The 23,054-nt window shown below is 38.0% G+C and overlaps 1 protein-coding gene across 1 annotated transcript in view; it reads left to right on the forward strand.

The window, feature by feature from the left end:
* The window catches only part of PAX5 (paired box 5), a 340,144-nt gene that overhangs the window by 22,196 nt on the left and 294,894 nt on the right, over positions 1-23,054 (forward strand). Inside the window, exons 2-4 of the mRNA XM_044679587.1 lie at positions 2,457-2,654; positions 10,252-10,316; positions 14,023-14,151. Of these exons, the coding sequence (XP_044535522.1) occupies positions 2,569-2,654; positions 10,252-10,316; positions 14,023-14,151 (280 nt within the window). The 5' untranslated portion in view covers positions 2,457-2,568. The remainder of the gene's footprint in view (positions 1-2,456; positions 2,655-10,251; positions 10,317-14,022; positions 14,152-23,054) is intronic.

The raw sequence follows: 23,054 nt of genomic DNA on the forward strand, positions 1-23,054 counted from the left end.
AGAGAGAGAGAGAGAGAGAGAGAGAGAGAGAGAGAGAGAGAGAGAGAGAGAGAGAGAGAGAGAAAGAGAGAGAGATCCTTTGTTTTTACTGAAGTATTTTCAATGAACCTGTATTTTATTTAATATTAGAGACTTTCACACAACATCATCCCAAAGCTTCCCCAATGTAAGTAACAACTGCTCCAATTGGAGACACTAGTTGCCTTGTTATATTCACTCACCATTGCCCCCATCAGGGTAGGGCTAACATGTAAGCAATTACTTTTCTGATCAGTGACACTGTTGAACTCCTTTGGCTTCTTACCGTTTGAATAGATTTGTCATTAGACGTAGTTGTGCTATGAAGTTAACAGCTGCTATGGAGCTTTGTCATTTAAGTTGTCAACAATAAATTGGAATTTCATAGCTCATTATTTTCATAACTAATAACTACAGTGGACAAAATGTCATTCTAATTAGAACTGCCTTTTAAGAAACAACTTCAGCCCTAAAACCATATTACTGAAGATTTCTGAATTGTGGTCATTGAATTCATCGATTATTTTGCTATCAGAGAATGAAAGGTACAGTTTAGTAGGAGATAGATTGTTGTCTAGCAAAATATTCAGTACTGGGTCCTTTTAGGAGACATTGAAAGAAAGGCAAGTAGAAGCCCAATTGGGCTGATATGTGCAATGCCAGCATATCCTTGTGGAAGGGGAAACATTGCCATCATTCATCTGTGGGTCTGGTCTGTATGACACTAGCCACCTGATGTTTCCAGTAGTTTCAGCTTGCTTAGAGCCTGGGGACTGTGTCAAATTGACACAGAGAACTTACTTTCCTCTTCAATGAGTAGCCCACATTGAATGCCTTCCTAGCCTCTAGGCCTTTGGTGTAAGGTTTTATATTTAATGTTGGCACCTGTGGTCCATAGCAGTTGAAGCTCTGTCTTCAACATGGGGGTGGTCATGGTCTGTTTTATGAAATCCAAAGAGCTGGTATTTTGCACCTGTGGTATAGTCCTAGAAACCCTAAAGTTCTATAAACTCAGGGTTGAGATAGTTTTTGTTTGTTTGACCTCTAAGAGTCTTCACTAATATCTATCTGAAGTTGGTGAGAGAAAATGGTGAGCGCTGATGATTTAATGTGTTCTGGTGATCTGTCTGGGCTAAAATACATGATCCCTTTTATTGTAATCATTGCCTGGTATTGTCTTCAGACAACATGCCAGAATGCAGAAAGAAACAACCATTTCTAGTCATGGTAGACATGGAAAAATGACTCATGGGACCAAAGGAACATGATTCCATATCAGGGAAATAAAAAGACTGTAAAGAGATGACTCTTGTATGATCCTGGGGATCATAATAACAGGTCTCTGATTTGGATTCAGTTGTTTTTGCATTATTTTTTTTTGTTCCCAGATGCAAAAATCACTGGATAAAAATTGATTTCTTGGCTAATGTTTTAAAACTGGGAGTTACTAATTAAAATTTGCCAGTAAGTGCAGAATGAGGGAACAGCTTGATTTTCTATCCAGTCTTTGTCATCTGGTTGAAATTTGGAAAGGGGGCAATTTCCTCATGATAAAATTTCAATCTCCTGTCATCCCTCCAGATTAATTTAATGTTTGCATAACACTGCCAACTTATATCTTAAGCACTTATCCAGATTTGGAATTTGATCATATTTCTTTAAATTTAATCGACATGATAACTGATTTTTTTCCTGCAGACTTTGTTTATGTTAGTAGACACAAACTTTTTATTTATTTAAACATTCTGAACTTCCAATAATTTGCTTTTTAAAATATCTCAAACATTTTTATAGTTTTATTTTAGCTAAATATACACACTGGCAAGAGGATGATCTCGCTGAAGAACACAGAGGAAAACACCACTTGCATTTTTTTTAAGAACAACATTGTAGGAACAGATAGAAAAATAAATGATTCCACCAAGAAATTTGTTTTTTTCCCCTGACAACTTTCCTTTAACCAATATGCCAAATTACTGTCAATAAAGAAGAGACTACACTATAAAAATATCCCTAGAAATTAAAATTTGCTGTGTGAGAGTTTACTGTAAGAACTGTACCCAGTTGTGATTAATTTTTGTTTTTACCACTGCTTCTGATGAATAACACACATTTGTAATTAATTTGGATCCTAGCACAACTTTTAATCTTATACTATATGTATTGTCTTAATATTGCAGGGAAAAATATTTTATATCATGGTATGATTTCACTTAATGCAAGTTAAACTGTTACAAGAGAGGAAGTACCTCTGGTATAACAGAATTTCAAATAATAGGATGCGAGGGAGATTTTCAAAGGAGGATTCATCTACTTCTACATTTGTCTGCATTCTCTATTTCCTCTTTGTTGAGTTTTATGACAAAAATCAGTCTTTTGCTTGATTTCTGCCAGTTCCTTTTAACTAAGCAATTTTCTCCTCTCTGTCTTCATTATAGGTATTATGAGACTGGAAGTATCAAGCCTGGGGTGATTGGAGGGTCAAAACCAAAGGTCGCCACACCCAAAGTTGTAGAAAAGATTGCAGAATATAAACGCCAAAACCCCACCATGTTTGCCTGGGAAATCAGAGATAGACTCTTAGCAGAACGAGTATGTGACAATGACACTGTGCCCAGTGTCAGCTCAATTAACAGGTAAAGATTTATGGGGAGGATCTTGGGGTGGGGGAAGGAGAGGAAGCTCTTTTTGTGGGGAGATAGTGCATCAATGTTCAAATGAGATATAATGGAACAGGGAGACCGGTTTATGGGTATCTTATCCTAAAATGGAAGACCTGCTTTGTCCTTACTTTACAAATGGCTTTTTCCATACTCATTTTTGGGATTGTTAATAATGTAAAAAAAAAAAAAAGAACTAGGACTATTTTGAGGGGGGGTGCATCTGAACCTTTTCCTCCCCTCTTTAAGAAGATGCATCCCCTTCAGATGTTGATAGTGGATGTGCCCTGTCAGGGAGAGGGGAACCATTTTGATGCTCTGCTGGGGTTATATGAGATTTCTCCATGCCTAGACAATACCTCTGCTGTTCTTTTCCCTAGCTTCTTGGGAACAAAGACAACTCAGAGTGTGCGGGGTTGGGCTGGGTTTTTCAACATCAGTTGTGTCGCTCAACCTCTGTTTGCCAGTCTAAGACCCCAAAAGTAAAACAATGAGTATGAGATAGTCAGATTTGAGGTGGAATCAGGAAATGAGCTTCAGGACCCAAGCTGTCAGGGATGGGGACGAGTAGTCTTTTTTCTACGTTCCCAGAGGTTATAAGGAGTACTACCTCTCCTTAGAGCTTCAACTTCTCCACCTCAGAGGACATAAGTGAGATAACTAACACAGACTTCCCCTCCTCCATCACCCCCACCCACCCACCCACCCCAATAAATCCAGAAAAGATCCCTTGGCCTGGAAGTAGCCAAAATGGGAACAAAGAAAGTTAAGCTGACTTGTAGGGGGAAATGTCTATCTATTTGACAGTCAGGATAAAGGAGTAACAGAATAAGACCAAATTGGCCCGTTCCATATAGCTATCTTCACAGATTGTTATTTGTTCATGATTTGAAAAGACTATTTACTTAGGTTGGGTTTTGGGTAGCAGGTGTTCAGTGTTTGAAATCTCACAATGGGGTTGGTTAGCTGTTAAAATAAACCATGGCAAGTTAATGTAGCTTCTCTTACATCCTCTCTTCAACTATTTATCCTTATGGATAGATGGTTAGAAGTACATGGACCAAGGGATCGAGAATCTTTGTAGGAAATGAAAATAACTTTAGAGCTTTCTCACTTCCATACAAATTTGGATGTATTTATCAATGATTTCCTCCCTCGACAAAGATATCACAGACCTAAAAAACCAACAAAGTAGATCTCAGTGGAGAGGCAAAAATCATTATGTGATTTAGAGTAGGACATAAAGGGTCATTTAACCTAAACTCTTTTTTTTTTCAAAGTTGGTGAACTGAGGTAGAGAGGGTGACTTACTCTTGATCAATAGACAGTAAGTAACAAGAATTCGGTTACTGGATTAATTCTTATGATGGTGCTTTTTTTTTTTTTTTTTTGCTACTTTTCCTGATCTTCTTAAGAAACAACACCTAATTTCATGTTTGCTGGTGTCATATCCTCCTTGCAGCTGGCCTTCTGCCAAGGGAGAAAATTTTGCCCAATGAGCTGCTTAGTGAAAGCCCAGAGAAGATCATAATTCATAATATAGATGATAATTCTTTTAAAAAGAGAGGGAAATCCCATTAGCTCATGGAGGGATGTGGAGTCAGGACTTTTAAAATTCATAAATTTTTAATATAATTTACTCCAAATGATTTGAAAACAATTTGTATCAATTGCAGATAGGTTCAAATGAATCATTTTTACTATATCAGAATTTTTACTGTTTAAAAATACTCTTAAATAATGAACAGACCTAGTCTGAGAAATTAAAAGACAGAGAGAGAGAGAGAGAGAGCGCAAAGCAAAGCAAAACAAAAAAACCCAAACTTGGTAGGTCCATTATTTAGCATCAAAGAGATGAGAAAACAAAATTTCTCTTTTTTCCTTTCTATTATTCATTGCCGAGGATAATGCCTCTGTTGGAGAGAGGACTCCTTTGGTTCTTCATTCATAAATATATTTATTTAAAATTTTTTTAATTGATACATTCTGTTTTCATATAATAGTCACTGTCTTTAACCTGAGATTTGTGACTTTTAGAGTTGTTTTCTCTTCATTTGCTTTGCTGAAGTCATTGTCATGAGCTGTAGCTGAGAGTAGTAGATGCATAGCTGACTTCAGAGTCAGGAAGACCTGGTTTCAAGTCTTACTTCTGATGCATACTAATTATATGACCCTGAGCAAGTCATGGAATCTCTCGCTGTCCTGGACATCTCTCTAAAATGATAAATTGCAGTGTAGGTGCTGATCTGCATTGGAAAATGGAGTTTCCTCAGCGGAATTCTTCAGACTAATAAGATTACAAATGTGTGTCTTCCTCATCGCCTCCCCCCCCCCCCCCACTGCCTCATTCCACCAAATGTCCTTATTATAAGCATGTATTTGAAGGAGATTCTTCCCTTTCTCTTCCCACCAAGACACATTGTTCTAACAATGTATTAAAAGGCCAGATCTCTTAAACATCTACATCTGAGCATCAAAGGATAATTTCCCTCACTGGGACCTGGGGTAAAGGTATTTGAATACTGGTTCACTGAATTTGGGGTAACTGGATTCAGTGTCACTTGACTCAGGGACTACAAGATGTAAGGAGAAAAGCACTAGATTTGGATATGAGTAGACTGGGACTTAGACAATAGATTGTGAAAACCACTTAAGCTCTGAGTCCATTTCCAGGAAAATTGGGGCCAAGGATCTTTCCAGGACACAATAATGTCATTGGACATCTATATCAGCTTAGAATGCACTTTATCAATGAGAAATAACAGATAGATACGTAGGTAGGTAGATAGATGGAAAGATAGATAGTTAGATAAATAGATAATGTACTATCTTTTTTATAGAATTTTTTAGGGGAATGGCTTTTGTAAATGGTTAAGCACTATGTGAATTAAATTGTTTTTATTGTAAAAATTATTTAAAAACATGATTAAAAGGCCATGTTAGATTGCATTCAACAAATAATAATTGTTGTCCACATACTCCAGAGTCTACTAGACACTGTCTATAAAACTTTGAAAGTCCCTGCCTTAATGAATTAACAAGTTCATATGAAATCATTAAAGAACAGTACAAGATTGTATATGACCAAATGTCAAGATGTGTTAAAAGGTGAATAAAAGGGATAGCAAAAAAAGTGTTCGAATTTCTTTAGCATTTCAGTCCTGTTTTCTTGTGCACCAAGACTTTTAGAATACCCTGTATATACAATTTATTAATTAGGTGGCTCATTTGAGCTAAGAAATTGAAGCCAGTATCAAATATCGTAAATATACAGATATTCTTTTTTTGTATGACAAATACTATAGAAATTTTTAAAAAATTTTATTCTTACATTTAACTTCTACCATTTATCTTGCTATTGTATGTATGCATGAAAAGAGGGAAAACGAGATATTTTTCTCTTTTTTATGTGTTCTCAAATATTTTAGTTTTTCTTTATTGTACTGGAGAACTTTTTTTTCTCCTGTTATTTTGTTCTCCAAACACAGGGGGCTAGGACAGTGATTAAGATAGAGACAGAGAGAGATATCTTTTTTTAGCTTCTTCTCTTGAGATGTAAAGATATAAAAAGGTGAGATCTGATACAGATAAAGAGTGAATAGCATTTTTCTAAAGATCATTCCCTTTCTTTCTATTTCTAGACCTTATCACCTCTCCCTGGGGCATTGCAATAACTTTCTAATTGTTTTCTCTGTCTTAAGCGTCTTCCCTCTCCAATTCATCCTCCTCTGCCAAAGTGATGATCCTAATCCACAAATCTGCCTAGGTCACTCTCCCTGCTTAAAAACCTTCAATGATTCCCCATTGCCTTTAAAATAACATACAAACTCCTCTGTTTTGCATTTATAGATTGTCATAATGTGGTTCCAACTTATGTTTCCATTTCTTTCATATACTCTATCTTTTAGCCAAACTGTCCCATTTCTTCTTCCTTATATATGACATTCTTTAGCCTATCTGTGTGACCCTGGGCAAGTCGCTTAATCCTGTTTGCCTTAGTTTCTTTAGCTGTAAAAACGAACTGGAGAAAGAAATAGCAAAACACTCCAATATCTTAGCCAAAAAGACACCCAAAGGGGTCATAAAAATTGTCAGGAAAAACTGAATAACAACAAAAAGTTCTGCTTTCATGCCTTTGCATGTGCTGTCTCTGATGGATGGGATCTACAATTGCTTAACTCTTAGAATAAGAGTTTCCTTCAAAGTTCAGCTTAAATACCACTTCCAAAAAGAAGACTTCTTGATCACCCCAATACTAGTGTCTTTCTAAATTACTTTCTCTGTATGTTTTATATTATCATATATAAGAACATTTTACTTCCCCTAATAGAATGTAAGATCTTTGAAAGAATGGAGAAAATGTTCATTTTAGTCTTTATTTCTTTAGCACCTAGCACAGTATCTGGTATCTAGATGCTTAATAAATACCTATTGATTGATTGTTCAAGACTTTTCATCCTCTTCTCAGAGAGGTGGTTCTGCGGAAAGAACTTTAATTCAGAATCTGTCTCTACATTGTGAGATTGGAACAATTGGTTTTTACCTCTCTTTATCTGTAAAATGGGTATGTGGATGAGAGAAGGTTGGATTTGAAACTGGATCATTGAGGCTCCCCTCTACCCCTACTGTTGGGAAAAGGGAGAAATGTATTCATGGCATCTTGAATTAGAACTCAATGCATATGCTCATATAAATAAGGTTAAAAATGATGGTTTTCTCTTTCTCTTTCACTTCTGTCTACCTAGCCTTGGAAATTCACTTGTGCATATATGAAGCCTTTCCAACATTTCCCTACTTTATCAATTCTTGTAATTACAAAAAGGGAAAATTTGAATAATCACATGTCAATAATACCCTTACATGCTTAAATTCTAAGCCTGAGATTTTAAACGGATTTAACTGGTGCATACATTTTATCCCTATATGATCAAATGAGTTAACATATATAAAGTGCTTTCTGAGCCTGAAAATACCATATAAAAATGACTTTTGATTTATGGCAAAGGGGAATATATTTCCTTTCCATGTTGTAGAAAAATCACTGCACTCAGGGTTAGGAGATCAGGGCTGTATTCCTGGCTCTGACATGGGCTCACTGTGTGACTCTGAACATCTCTGGACCTCAGTTTTCTTTTCTGCAAAATGATGGCATCCTCTCAGACAATTATGAAGGTCCCTGCCATCTCTAATATCCTCTGATATTTGTATAGTGTCAGGTAGTGGGCCAATGCTCAACAAAATAATGAATGCTAATGTGAATTTAGTTTTCATTAGACCTAATTTAGAATATATACTGTGTGCTCTTCTCGTGTGAATATTTTGAAAATAATTTATATTTGTTAATATTCTATCAGAGTTGATTAGCTTTCTTATCAACGTCTCCTGCTGCAGCTAGCTTCTCATTGTATCAATGCTCTGCTCATTCCTTTCTGGGTTTATAGGGTGAATGCTTATGTCTTTTTGTGGAAGGTAGTTATATTTAGAGTTGGGAGGGACTTCAGGGACTCGTTTGATCCCCTCATTAAAAAAAAAAAAAAGGTTTCTGGTCCAGATCTGTGATTTCATCAGTGTAATGAACTCCTGTGGAGAAAGCATCCTCACTGTCAGAGAACCACACCTCACTTGTACCTGATTGTTGTCCTTCCTACTGGAAGAGGACTAAAATGGTATCAGTGTTAGTGAGTCGCTTGGGCCCCTGGAAGCTTAAAGAAGGTGCCTGTAGAACATAGTTGGTATAGGTCAGAGCAGGTCTTGATCTTATGCCTTCCTTACTTCAAGACCAGTCCTTCCTCCGTTATGCTGCACTCTCATCCACCTCATTTTATAGACAAGAAAACTGTGACTAAGAAAGGATGGGATAGGATTGACTTACCTAGTCTTTCTTTTTAGCTCCCACAAATTCCCTTTCCTTCATCCTAAAGGACTTCTAGTGAAATCACCAAAGCCCATTGTTGGAGCATTCTTTTTTTTTTTTTTTAACATTTATTAATATTCGTTTTTAACATGGTTACATGATTCATGCCTCTACTTTCCCCCTTCACCCCCCGGACCCCCTCCCATAGCCGACGCACATTTCCACTGGTTTTATCATGTGTCGTTGATCAAAACCTATTGGAGCATTCTTAAGTCAGGCATTATTGCTTTGATCAGCCTGTTGACAATGTGGATTGGGTGACCAGTGTGTCCAGATCATTTAGTGGTTTCACAAGGTCAAAGGTGGGGGGATCCAAGCCAAAATAATCTATTTGTTTTGTGATGTCCACCGTTCTCAAAAGTTCAGACTCACCCAAACAGAAACCTTAAGCAGTTTTGCCTATTACTTTCAATTCACAGATATTTTATTTTCCAAATTACTTGTAATAATAATAATTTTCAACATACATTTTCCAAAATTATAAGATCCAAACCATCTTCCTCCTTTCCTTCCATCCCCCCCACTCATAGATGGTAAGCAATTTGATCTGGATCATACATGTATTATCATGTTACCTATTACTTTCATAAATGATAGTTTAGACACTCAAAAAGAAATTTTCCTATGAGCCGACATTTTATCATCTCTAAATAAATGATATTATGGTAAAGGAGATTGGTCCTGATTTATTGAACAACTGAAAGATAGAGCAGCTATTCTTCAGTCAGGTGTCTACAGATGACACTATAGGTCCGTGAAGAATTTACAAATGTTGCTGACATTTCTGCTTCATGGTGTGGTTCTGCATTCCTTACGCAGATCAGACATTAAGTAAAGATAGTCCAGAATTGCAAAGGTAGCACTATAATATCCCATATTAGAGAAAATTAATATGTTGTTCCACCTAGAATCATAGAATATTGGTCCTTAGAAGTCATCTATTCAGAGTCTCTCCCATTTAACTTGTGAGGGGACAGAGTCCAACATTTGAGTGTCATGAGTACAAGGTAGTGTCATGGCTGAGTATCTGGGTTTGCTCCTGTTGGAGTATGTGCTCTCTCTCTCTCTCTCTCTCTCTCTCTGAAAGCCCTTATTTTTACTTTTTAAACCTTATCTTAAAAAAAACCCTAAAAACCTTACCTTTTGCCTTAGACTAAATACTTAGTATTGGTTTCAAGGCAGAAGAGTGGTAATGGTTAGTCAACTGGTGTTAAATGACTTGTCCAGGGTCACACAGCTAGAAGGTGTCCGAGATCAGATTTGAACCCAAGACCTCCTGTCTCCAGGCCTGATCCTCTATTTACTGAGTTACGTAGCTGCTCCAATGGTGTTCTTTTTTTAATGGATATAAGCTCAGATTTTTTTCTTGCTGTTAATTCATTCAAGTTTTGGGGTGATTCTTAGGTCTACTACATGAATCTATCACTTGACTGAATCTACCTTCCTCCTTTGACATGGATGCTTTTCCCAGGGTATTTAATCAGTCTCATAGGGAAGGTATAAGAGAATGTCATTCATAATGAGGCCTCATGAATGGACTAAAATAATTTTGGGGTTCCTTTACATTATGTTGTCTACTTATGCCAGTGCATTGCCTTTTCCTCTCTCATGCCTGATAGTAAGTGGTCCTTTTTTTTCCCCAAAAAAAATTATATTCAGGATCATCCGGACAAAGGTACAACAGCCACCCAACCAGCAGGTCCCAGCTTCCAGTCACAGCATAGGTAAGGAGAACTTTTCTTTTCTTTCTTTTTTTTTAAGATTAAAAAAAATGGAATCAAAATATTCTAAAGAACTTTTAATCATTCTTATGGACAGATAATTCTACATAAAACAGTTCAGCACACGTACTAATGCGCCTTCTTTGTCATTCTCCAAGGGCTGAACATGGTAAATGAATTTTATAAATACTGCTAAAAGGTTTTGAATTTTACTGATTATTATGATAAATAGCTTTCACCATGAGACAGAAAATTGAAATCTAAGCCCAAAAAAAAAAAAAAAAAGAAACACACTAATGGGGGTCTATAGAATGTCAGATAATTAAAGTAATAAATCAAGAAAGGGATACTTATTCATAACATTTTCTGCATCATTAGTCAGTAAGTAGTTTTGAATGTGTTTTTTTCTTCTATCAACCAACCATTCCATAATTCTTTGTGCACTTGCAGTCTTGAGTGAAGAGGTAGCAAAACTTTTCAAACTTTCTTTTCCTTTCTTCTTCCAATCTAATTTAGATGCAGGCTGACTGCATTCAGTGAAGACTGATAGCTCTTTGATGGGCTTCAGAGGCCTGTGTAGGTTAAGATCGAGGAACAGTGATTAGGGAATGTGGTCATTATTGGTGTGGGACTATGTTTGCTGTGACTCTGTTGCTCGGAAAGTCATTTCTCCAACTTTTCTGAAAGAAAGATAGTTTTCCCTTCATTTTAAGTAAATCCAGAATGAGACAAAGGGGACATCTTAAAAAAATATTGGTTTTCTGGGAGAGATAATACTATGTTGATATACACAGGCAGTAAAAAGTAAATTTGCTCTTAATGCTGGGTCGGGGCAGCTAGGTGATACAGTGGATGGAATGCTAGGCCTGGAGTCAAGAAGACTTATCTTGCTGAGTTCAAATCTGGCCTCAGACACTTCCTTATTTGATTCTGGGCCAGTCACTTCACCCTGTTTACTTCAGTTTCCTCAACTATAAAACAAGTTGGAGAAGGAAATGCAAACTACTCCAGTATCTTTGCCAAGAAAATTCCAAATGGGGTAGCAAATAATTGGATATAACTGAAAAACAACTGAACACATACACAAATACACACATGCAAAGTGAAAGCCAGGTTTGTTTTAATTAGTTGGAATTTTAAATTTGTAAACTCCTCTTTTCTCAGTTCAGCTTTGAATGCAGTGTATTTTGGTAGAAAACTCACAGAAGTCCTTTTAGCTTTGAAAAGAGTACTGAGTTCCCTGCTTAAGATACCCTAGTTGGATCTCTGCTTCTGACTTTTACTATTCCAATTGGGACAATGTAGGAAATTTAGTTTGTGGGTTGTTCTAAAAATGGTTGTTAAAATTTGTTTTTGCTATGAATGTGGATGAATACGAATACCTTCTACCAAAACATGTTTTGCTATGGGATCTCAAAGGACTTTCTAAGGGCTGGTTTGTCTCTGGCCAGCAGCAGTAGGAGCATGAAAGCAGTCTCTGGGGTTTCTGATAGAGGGGGTCAATTCTATTGAACTTCTGATGGTGTGGAGAATGGTTTCTGGAGTAGCTGAAGGTATAGGGTTTCTGTGATCCCTACTGCCAGGAGTAGACTTGAGTCAGTGGTATTTCTATGTCTGAAGTGTTAAATCTTCTGGGAACAGAATGAAGTCAAAGTTGACAATCATCTGGTCATTGTAGGTTGCGTACCCAGCCAATTCAGGTGTCAGGAACCTTCTCCCCACTCGGCCAAATCCATTACTCCCTCTCTCTAATTATTGGTGGGTAGAGAAAAGTATGAAACTTTAGAAGGCAGAATGTCATATTGGTGTGTGGAGCTAGAATGATGGATTTGGAGTCAGGAAGCTCTGGGTTCATATCTCACCCTGACATTTTTTAGTTCTTGTGCAAGTCAAGTCATGTCATTGGTCCTCTTTGAAAATGAAGGACAAACAACAACAATAAGTTGTGTAATAAGAACTAATATTTAGTTGGTTAAATGAAGTAGATAGTTCATGTGTTATCCACAGCATTAGAAAGACCTATAATTTCATTGGTATTCGCTGGTTCTTTGTTGGTTAGTCGTTTTTCGTTGTTCCCAACTCTTTGAGTGTGACCCTATTTGAGGTTTTCTTGGCAAAGATACTGGAGAGGTTTGCCATTTCCTTCACAAGAAATTTTTATAGATGAAGAAACTGAGGCAAACAGGCTGAAGTGACTTGCTCAGGGTTGCACAGCTAATAAGTGTCTGAGGTCAGATTTGAACTAAGGAAGATGAGACTCCTTGATTCCAGGTCCAGCGCTCAATCTACTGTATCACTTAGCTACTCTTCATTTAAAAAAAAAAAACCCTTCCCTTCTGACTTAGAATCTATACTTAAATATCAGTTCTAAAGCAGAAGAATGATAAAGGCAAGACAATTGGGGCTAAGTGACTTGCTCAGGGTCACACATCTAAGAAGTTTCTAGAGGTCAGATTTTGAACCCAGGTTGTTCTGACTCCAAACCTGGCTCTCTATCCACTGAGCCATCTAGCTACTCCACTACCCTTCATTTGTATAGGGAACTATAGATAAGAATAGTGTCTTTACCCATGCAGATTGGTGGTCTGCAACTTGATGTGTAATCTGGAGATACTGAGAGGTTGAGATTCACCCAGGTTTACACAAACAGTATTTGTCAGAGGTGGGACTTGAACATAGGTTTTTCCTGACTCTGAGAACAGTGCTCTAATCGTTCCAATATGCTGCTTCTCAAAAAAAATTATAGTGTCCTTTATACTTCATGTCTGTGTTGTAGGTGGCAAATGTCAGTACCACTAGGTTACAGACATAGAAACTGGATTGAATAGGATAAGATATAGAAGAGCTAATTTCTCATTTCTACACAACCAAAACAGACTATTCCCTGGTACTTGGAAGCCTTAGGAAACAGATTTTGGTTGCATGAATGTCCCAACATTCTTTTTTCTTAAATCTTCCTTGGCACTTAGAAAAGGATACCTGGCATATTTCAGGCCCTCAATGATTATTTCATGGCACCCGAATGATATTCAAGCTGCTGTGTCATTTTATAAGACCAGAGATCATCATTAAAGAGGCTTTCCAGTGCAACCCTCTCATTTTTCCAGAGGTGGATAATGAGACCCAGGGAGACCTAGTGACTTTGCTTAAGGTTACCCAGTTAGGAGACAGGACAGTGGTTAAAACCCCAGGCCTGGAGTCAGGAGGACACGGGTTCTAATTTGACCTTAGACACTTTCTGTCTGTTTCTAGCTTGACACTGACGACTTTCCCTCCGACTACTCAAGATACCCATTCCCTATTCTTGGCATCTGGGCCAGTTCTCCTTGGTTTGCCAGACTTTAGCAATGGCTAAGTTTATATATTCAGGTTAATTTCCTTCAAAGGCCAGAGTAAGGGAACAAGACAACTAAATCTTTTTTTCCCCCCCAGAAACCCTTACCTTCCATTTTAGAGTCAATACCGTGTATTAGTTCCAAGGTAGAAGAGTGGTAAGAGCTAAACAATTAGGGTTAAGTGTTTTGCCCAGGGTTACGCAGCTAGGAAGTACCTGAGGTAATATTTGAACCCAGTCATTTAACTACCCCAAGACGGCTAATTCTTGATGACTGTGACTCTTAGGGCGTTAGACTCTAACGTTCTCCACAGCTCTCAATTCTATGAATGTCTCTCATATCTTTATTTTTGTGACAATTTGACTTCATTTCAGTCTCCACAGGCTCTGTGACCCAAGTGTCTTCAGCGAGTACCGATTCTGCTGGCTCCTCCTACTCCATCAGTGGAATCCTGGGAATTACATCTCCTAGTGCTGAAACCAACAAACGCAAAAGAGAGGAAGGTAAATGAGAATTATTTCTGGGGCACTTCTACAAGTAGTGATGCCAAAGTAGTGGTTTCAGTACATAAGCTTATCCCATCAGTCAACATTTATACTCATCCACAGCCATATATATATATATGATATATATAATAATATATATAATACAAGCACCCCTCTTTTGCATTTGCCCAGTGTGTTTTTGGGTCTCTGCAATTATATTCTATATACCTGTACTAACGTCTTAGGAAAATAAGAGTGATTCATCCACATTTGAACATGCTAGTGATTTTCTCCAAGTAACAATTTCTGGCAAGGGCATAAATACAGAAGGTGATAAAAAATTCCCTTTTGCAATAAATTGAATATAGTCAATTGTTTTCTGACATTTTAGGTTTCAGATTTTCTCCCTCTCTTTCTTTTGCTCCGACCCCAGGTGGTACATAGTCTGACTTAGGTTATACAAGTGGTTTTAGGTAATAAATATTTCCATATTGCTTATACTGTGACATGACAGTTATGATAGACACCATAAAAATTTCATGAAGGAAATAAAGTGGAAGATAGTGCTCTTTGATCTGCAACCAACTTTGTGTCTAGCATTTTTTACTATGGGTCCTTTGTAGTCGTCTTGGGAACTTGCTATGCTGATAATAATTTAGTCCTTCACAGTTGATCATTGTTTAATATTTCTATTACAGCATACATTTTTCTCTTGGTTCTGCTCACTTCACTTTGCATCAGTTAGTATGTCTTGCCAGGATTTTTTGCACTCATCTTGTTTGTCATTTCATATGGTACAACAGTATTTCATTATAACTATATTTCACAGCTTGTTCATCTATTCCCCAAATGATGGACAACTCCTCAGTTTCCAAATCTTTGTCACTACAAAAAGAGTTGCTAAAAATATTTTGGTATAGGTAGGTCCTTTCCCCTTATCTCTGATATCTTTGGGATATAGATCCAGTAGTAGTATTGCTGGGTCAAAATGTATGTATAGTTTTGTGGCTTTTTGAACCTGGTTTCAAATTGTTCTCCAGAATTGTTATATCAGTTCACAGTTCCACCAACTTATTATTATTATTGTCCAATTTTTCCCACGTCCTCCAACATATATCATTTTCCTTTTTGGTCATGTTAACTAATCTGATAGGTGTGAGGTGGTACCTCAGAGTTGTTTTAATTTGCATTTCTCTAATCAATAGTGATTTAGAGTATTTTTGTGATACAACTAGACAGTTTTAATTTCTTCCTCTGAGAATTGTCTGTCCTTTGACCATTTTTCAATTGGGGAATGCTTGTCCTTCGTTTTTGAAGAATACCAATGACATCACAATGTTGTAGTCAGGATATAATGTGTTCAGCTGTGGCTGATAAGATCAGTATGAGATCAGGAAAGCATTACCACAGATCAGGCACAAATGATCCATTAAACATTTAGACAGGAAGTGACTCTGGATTTATTATTCCATATCAGAGGTGGAGCTTGAACCTGTGTCTTCCTGACTCCTTGGCCTAGCCTATACGATACTACCTCTCATCCATCCCTTCGTAGTATCAGGATTGATTTTCAAACTCTCTTGTACATAAAAAAAATCATTTATGCTACTGCCATGGAGCAGGTAGGATCCTATGTCTCAACCACCTTAAGGACCACCTTAACTAGGGTCTTTTCTTCCCTCGTCTTAAAAACAGCCAGTTCCAATCGACACTAATGGCACTGAGAGAAGAAACAACTCTTTGGGAATAAGTAAAACCTTAGTGAGGAAAGGAGGAGAAAAAAACCCCACAACTCTCTACAACCCTACATTAGTTTCAACTCTGAAAGCAACATGATAGACATCTTGATTCAATTATTTTGCTTTTCTGTTCATTTCTCTCTCCAGAATATAGGTAAGAAAGGGGTGTGTGTATGTGTGTGTGTATACATATAAAAATATATATCTATATACACCCACACACACGATCAGTAACAAGAAAACGGAGTCTACAGTAATGGCAGATTGTTCCACATTGTGAGTTGTATTGGGGAGTAGCTCAATGCTGTGAAGTGTATTCATGACTTTTGGTGGCTTCCTCTCCTTCTTTTCACTTGTTCTACTTTTTAACAGATGTCACTAGTCTTTAACCCAGTGGGTTGCTTGCCTGGTAGCAACAGGGGCAAACCAAATCAGACAGCCTCAATTGCTTAATATGGCTGAAGGTGTCATTTTTTTTCTTCTGTTGTAATAAGGACTAAGAACAGATGTGTCTTAGTAGGGGATCGGTGGCTCCTACTAACAGTAGAAGGACATGTGATGAGAGGCTGACACAGAGGCAGGGGGTGCTTCAGGAGAAAGTTTTTGAAGGCAAGCTTGGATTCTGACCCACATACAGACAGACACATAGATAATGCTCCACACAGCTGTGGCTTGCAGGTTGAGGATTACAGCTTGTATTGGGTTCTGGCAAGAGAGGTTATTGCTCTGTAGGATGGAGGCACAATTCTCAGCATCTGCCAAGGTGAATGGGGGCAGTCTGTCCCTTCCTGCCTCCAAATTTTGTACCTTCCTGAACAGCTCTGTGCTCCCCTTTTAGTGCAAAAACAAAATGACACACACACATGTGTCCTTGATTTACTTTCTTTCAGCAATAGAGCAGGGATTCAAGTTTGCAATGGCCCATTCTTAATGAGGATAATATAACTGCCTTTGGCCACTCTCTGCCCGCCTCCCCCTCCCCATTCTGTTGTACCCCCTCTCTACCATATGTGCTTTTCACTTTCTGAGGCTGGCATGACTTCTCTAGACTTGTGTAGTCCCACACTGATATAAAGCAAGAATTTCTATGGGGAAAGGGCCCATGACCCATAAGTCTTTTTTTTAAAAAAAAAACCTTTCCCCTCTGCTCTAGAATTGATACTAAGTGTTGGTTCCAAGGCAGAAGAGAGGTAAGGGCTAGGCAATTCAGTGAGTTGCCCAGGGTCACATAGCTAAGAAATGTCTGAGATCAGATTCGAATCTAAGACCTCCCAACTTCAGGCTGGCTCTCTATTCAATGAGCCACCTAACTGCCCTACCCATCAATCTTTGTACCTTTAAACCTGAGGAAAAAGATTCTTTTAAAAATTATTATAAAGACATTTTATTTTACAATTACATGTAATAACAAATTTCCACATAAGCTTTCTGAAGTTATATGATCCAAATTGTCTGTTTCCCTCCCTTCCCTCCTCTATCCTGGAGCTGGCAAGCAATTTGAAGGACAGAGATTCTTAACTTGCAGTCTGAGAACCTGCTTTTAAAAATATTTCAATAACCGTATTTCAATATAATTGGTTTCCTTTGTAATCTTATATATTTTATCCTACGCATTTGGAAAAATTATTCTGAGAAGGGGTTCATGGGCTTCTCCAGATTCCCTAAGGGGCCTAGGACAAAAAAAAAACCATTGCTTCACTGGGACCATTTTTGTAGGGTGTGATTTCTAATCTTCTCCATCTCTCCATCTCTCTTTTTGGGCTTTTCAGTTTTTTAATTAGTGAGGAGATAAGGTATTATATTTTACCTTCATTTTTAGGTTTATTTCCCAGCTTGTTGGGATATTGTGATTGTTTCTGGAGACAAAAAGTGGGGTTGTTGTAAGTTATGGTCAGCCTTGCCACTTTATCACAAAATAACCCAGGTGGGAGAGGTCCTGATTTCATGTTCTTGCAGATGACCAATTATCTGATATTTAAATATAACTTTACAAGGAGATTTGAGAAGAGCCTTAAAAAAGTTTAGGAAAGCAATATGAAAGTGAAAATGCTACAATTTGTAGTTGCAGTTCAGCTGTTTTTCAATCGTGCCTGACTCTTCATAACCCCATTTGGAGTTTTCTTGGCAAAAATATTGGAGTGGTTTGCCATTTCCTTCTCCAGTTCATTTTTCAGATGAGAAAACTGAGGCAAACAGGGTGAAGTGACTTGCCCAGGGTCACATAGCTAATAAATGTCTGAGACTGGATTTTATCTCAGGAAGATGAGTCTATTGCCCAGAAAATGCTATCACAAAGGTATCCAAATATGTGTGCATATGTATGCATGTGCTTTTTAAGCATGAAGGCACACGTGTTAGAAAATATACTTTAAGAGTGTATATGCTTCCTAACTTAAATTTATCTTTACTTGAAATCTCCCATGCAATGGACCTTCTCCCTACTGTTAGAGGTACAGTATTCTGATAGCCTACATACATTTGTTTATTCATATACACATACATATACATATGTGTATGTCTATATGTATGTGATTTAAACATGTATAAATGTGTGTATATGTGTAAATAATCTATATGCATATAATCTGTACATACACACACATATAATCTGAACTCACAGCTGTCATTTGGGATACAGGGTATCTCCAAAAGATCTACTTGCAATTTTAAACATTTAAAGCAATCACATTTAGCTGTAGAATACATTGAAGATGTTTGGCAGGAAGTAGATAATTTGTTGTAAGAAGCTATTAACTGTAATCAGAATGTACCCTGCAGATACAAAGCGGTGCAGAAAAAGTGAAATAATGTTCTCTGCAGAATTTTGAGAACAGTATTGCCTCTGGGCCTGTAAGTCAGTGGCCATGCCACCAGTTAGCTATGGGTCTCAGTTTTTCTCCTCTGCAAAACAAGGAGGCTTGATGAAGATTATCACTGGAAGTCTATTCCAGTTGTACCGTTGCATGATTCTATGGATTTCTGCATCTATGAATTTGGGGGCTGGCCAGAGGCAGATAGTTTAGGAATTTAAGAACTTGATCCTTGACAGTTTAAGCATTAACGTTCAATGTAGACACATTTCCCATCAGTGGGGGTAGAGAAAAGAACTATGGAGGGAACATAAAAAGTAGCCAGTTAATTTAATAAGAATAACAATAACTAACATAAAAAATCCTTACCTTCTGTCTTAGAGTTGATACTAAGTATTGGTCCCAAGCCTGTAGAGGGGCAGGGTTAGACAACTGGGGTTAAGTGATACAGCTAGGAAGCATCCGAGGCCAGATTTGAACCTGGGACCTCCTATTGCCAGACCTGGCTCTCCTTCCACTGAGGTCCCACAATAGCTGCCTCAACAATAACTACTATTTATATAGCACTTTATGCCTTGCACTGTGCTACATACTTTACAATTATCATCGCATTTGATCCTCACAACAACCCTGGGAGGTAGGTGCTATTATCATGACCCCATTTTTACCAATGAAATGTGGCCATCTCCATTCTTACAGATGATGTGAGGTTATCCCCTGCAGGTCCAAACTGGAGAGGTCTTTGGATGGGGTCCTCCACTAAAGTCCTACTCTTGTGTCTGGTTTTGGTCTAGAGATGATCCTGGGTTGTGGAGGGCTATGTGCAAGGTCTGGTGGGTCCTAAAACTGGGAAGACTTTGAATCCAGGCATGGTGATTCACTCTATTTTCTATGAGGGCTAGTTTAACTAGCTTTGACCCTAGAGGATCAATAGCTGTGGTCATAACAACACATGAAAGTCAAGTCTTTAAGAAGTATTAAATGAGGGACAGTTGGTGGTTCAGTGGTTGGAGAGCCAGGCCTGATGACAGGAAGGTTCTGGGTTCAAATGTGACCTCAGACACTTCCTAGCTGTGTGACCTCGTCACTTGCCTAGCTCTTATTACTCTTCTGCCTTGGAACTAATACTTAGTATTTATTCTAAGACAGAAGGTAAGGGTTAAAAATAGAGAGAGATTAAGTGCTTCATATGTGCTAGGTATGGATGCTAAGGACTAGGGATAAAAAGAATTCTAAAAAATAGTCCCTGCCCTGAAGGAGCACACATTCCACTGGAGGCGACAATGCATAAATAACTAGGTACCATCTATCTACCTCCTCCAGAGGGGGAAAGAATGGTCTGGATCAACAGGGGCTTTTGGGATTTTTATGTATTTTAATTTATTTTCTGAAGCAAGGAAATATCATATGGATTGGGACTAGAGTGAACTGAAGGGAGAGAGGTTTGGAAAAGAAAAAGGCACAAGTACACTGAGGGGAAGAAGGTGGCATGCTTCCTTTGTGGCCATAGGGCAAAGGTGGTGAAGAAAGGATCAGAGAAGTTTGAAGTTCCCATCCTATTCCTATGCTCCCAGAGAGATTGGACAAATGAAAGCTTAAAGGGCAAGGAACAAGCTATAAGATGGCTTTTTCTAGAAGCTGCTCACTAAGTTGGTTGGAAGACTGAAAAAATGCCAACCCAGATATTTCCCATAGATTGGGCAGGAACTAGCAGTCATCTCCCTCCTCTGCCTTACTTTGGCTGAATAAGACTAAATATTTTCTTTTATTCTATTATTTATTCTACTCTATTCTATTTATTCTATTAAAGACTGATCACTGATCTGATTTCATTTCTCATAGGCACTTGTGCTTGGCCCCAACACCTGTGCATTTCCTTGTTGTGACCCTTAGAAGCCCATAGAACTAGATGATGAGCTGATTTGGGGTTGGGGAAGGGCCTTTGTATAATCGATTGGACCCCTTTGGCAAGAATGCCCTCTGAATTAGTTCCAAGTCTGAATTACAGAATATTTGCAAGAAAATGTGCTTTTATTAACTTTTCAGTAGCTTAGCCTTACTGCTAATAGTGGCAGGCAGAGCTCCTTGGGGATCTATAGGAAGGAATGATTTGTAATTAGCAAATCAATTTTTTATATGTTAAGAAGCAACTTCTTTAGTGCCAGAAAAGTCTATCCTCTTAGGTGGGTAAATGTCCTCTTGCAGTCTTGTTTACACAATTTATTTGATTAGAAAACTCTTTTTTTCTCCCATAACTAAAAGTAAACTTCAGTGTACCCCTGTCAGAATTGTCACAAATTCCAAATTAGCAGATTCTGAATTAATGAGGCTTTGCTATATCCAGCCAGGAGTGAAAAGGAGAATTTAATTTCCTTCTGCTAAATCTGCGGAACAGCCGAGACCTGGAAAAAATACTACCAAGAGAGGCTGATGGAGCTGAGAAATAGCATTTTAATAAACTAAGGTGCAAACTATATTTGTTTTCTGCTGCCCAGGCTAGCTTCCTTTGGATTTTGGGGGGGCATGAGGACAGCACAGAATCTGAAGACTCCTCTAAGAAGAGGTTGTTTTTTTTCAGTCATTTTTCAGTTGTATTCAACAGTTTGTGACCCCATTTGTGGTTTTCTTGGCAGAGATACTAGAGTGGTTTGCCATTTCCTTCTCCAGCTCATTTTACAGATGAGGAAACTGAGGCAAACAGGGTTAAGTATCTTCCCCAGGGTCATATAACTGATAAGTGTCTGAGGCCAGATTTGAACTCAGGAAGATGAGCCTTCCTGACTCCAGGTCCAGCCTTCTATCCACAGTGCCACCTAGCTGCCCCCCAAGTAGGGGTAGTGTGTTGACAAAATCAGGCCCTCATCACTTCTCTCTTGAATTATTGAAGTATCCACTAACTCTTAATTCCTATTATTATTATCTTCTGAATTGCCAATACCCAAGTTTTCCTGGAGATCATGTTGTTCATCCTCCTCAGTTTATAGGAACAGGAAAAAAGTATGACTACTGTCCATAACTTCAGTTCAGTTGTACATGTCAGGAAGTGATCTTCCTCATCCTCAGAGCACCAAGAGGCGAGTTGGGCACTGTGCTTGGTTGAAATCAGAAGAGGTAGCTTTGTGCATGCCCTGTTCAATTCTGTCACACTCAGAGGAAGGCAAACTTCCAATTCCTAAACGATCCTTCATAGAGAACTGTTTGTACCAGTGAATTTGAAGTTTACCACACCTACTAATTCCTTGACACAAATATCCTTCCTCCCTTCATAATAATCCAAAGGAGGCTAAGCTGTTTAGCATCATACAGGCATAGTCTACAAAAAACAAAAACAAAACAAAACACACAAACACAAAAAACAACCAACCACAGGATTTGAAGCCAGAGGACATGGGTTCACCCAACAGGTGCTCGGGAAACTTGCATAAAGGGGGCAGCTGGGTAGCTCAGTGGTTTGAGAGTCAGGCCTACAGACAGGAGTTCCTAGGTTCAAATCTGACCTCAGATACTTCCCAGCTGTGTGACCCTGGGCAAGTCACTTGACCCCCATTGCCTACTTACCACTCTTCTGCCTTGGAGCCAATACACAGTACTGACTCCAAGATGGAAGGTAAAGGTTTAAAAAAAAAAAGAAAAGAAACTTACATAAAGTACTGTGCCAGGCATGGGAATTTCAAAGACCAGAAAAACAAAACCCTCCCGACTCTCATAGAGTTTGATAGCTAGGTGGTGGGGTAGATAGAGCACTACATAGAGTTAATAAGACTTGAGTTCAAATCTGGCCTCAGAGACTTTTTCAAATCACTAAACTGCCACTTGCCTCAGTTTCCTTATTTGTAAAATGAGGATAATTATAGCACCTATCTTCCATGAGGATCAAATAAACATTATGGAATTTTTAGTTATTCTTTTAATAGCAAGATCTTCTTTTTAATAGCAAGAAACAGGCTGTTTCTAGCTGAACTTCATTGAAGTGATTAGAGGAATGAGATAACGGCTATAATAAAAATATAATAGTAAGCTATATAATGTAACACATTTATTTACATATAGCAAGAATGAGGATACTACTTTTTGTGAGTAATGTTTGTTAGAGGGATGCATATGTGGTTAAGGAAAAGATTCTGGGGCCATTTGTCTGTCATTTCCTAAGAATTTTTAAAGCTTTTTGCTCTCTCTTCACTTAGTTTCAGTTTTGGATTATTCTTCCAGCTGACAGATCCAGAGATACTTTGAGATTTAAATTTTCACTGTCCATTTAACCTTTTGACTTCTTTTTCTATTTTGCATGATTATAAATTTTAAATACCTTATAGGTATTTTGTAAAAAAGCATCTCATATAGTACTTCAAGGTTTGCAAACTTTGCACATATT

Source organism: Gracilinanus agilis, chromosome 1 (genome assembly GCF_016433145.1).
Source record: "Gracilinanus agilis isolate LMUSP501 chromosome 1, AgileGrace, whole genome shotgun sequence".
NCBI classification, from domain to species: Eukaryota; Metazoa; Chordata; class Mammalia; order Didelphimorphia; family Didelphidae; genus Gracilinanus; species Gracilinanus agilis.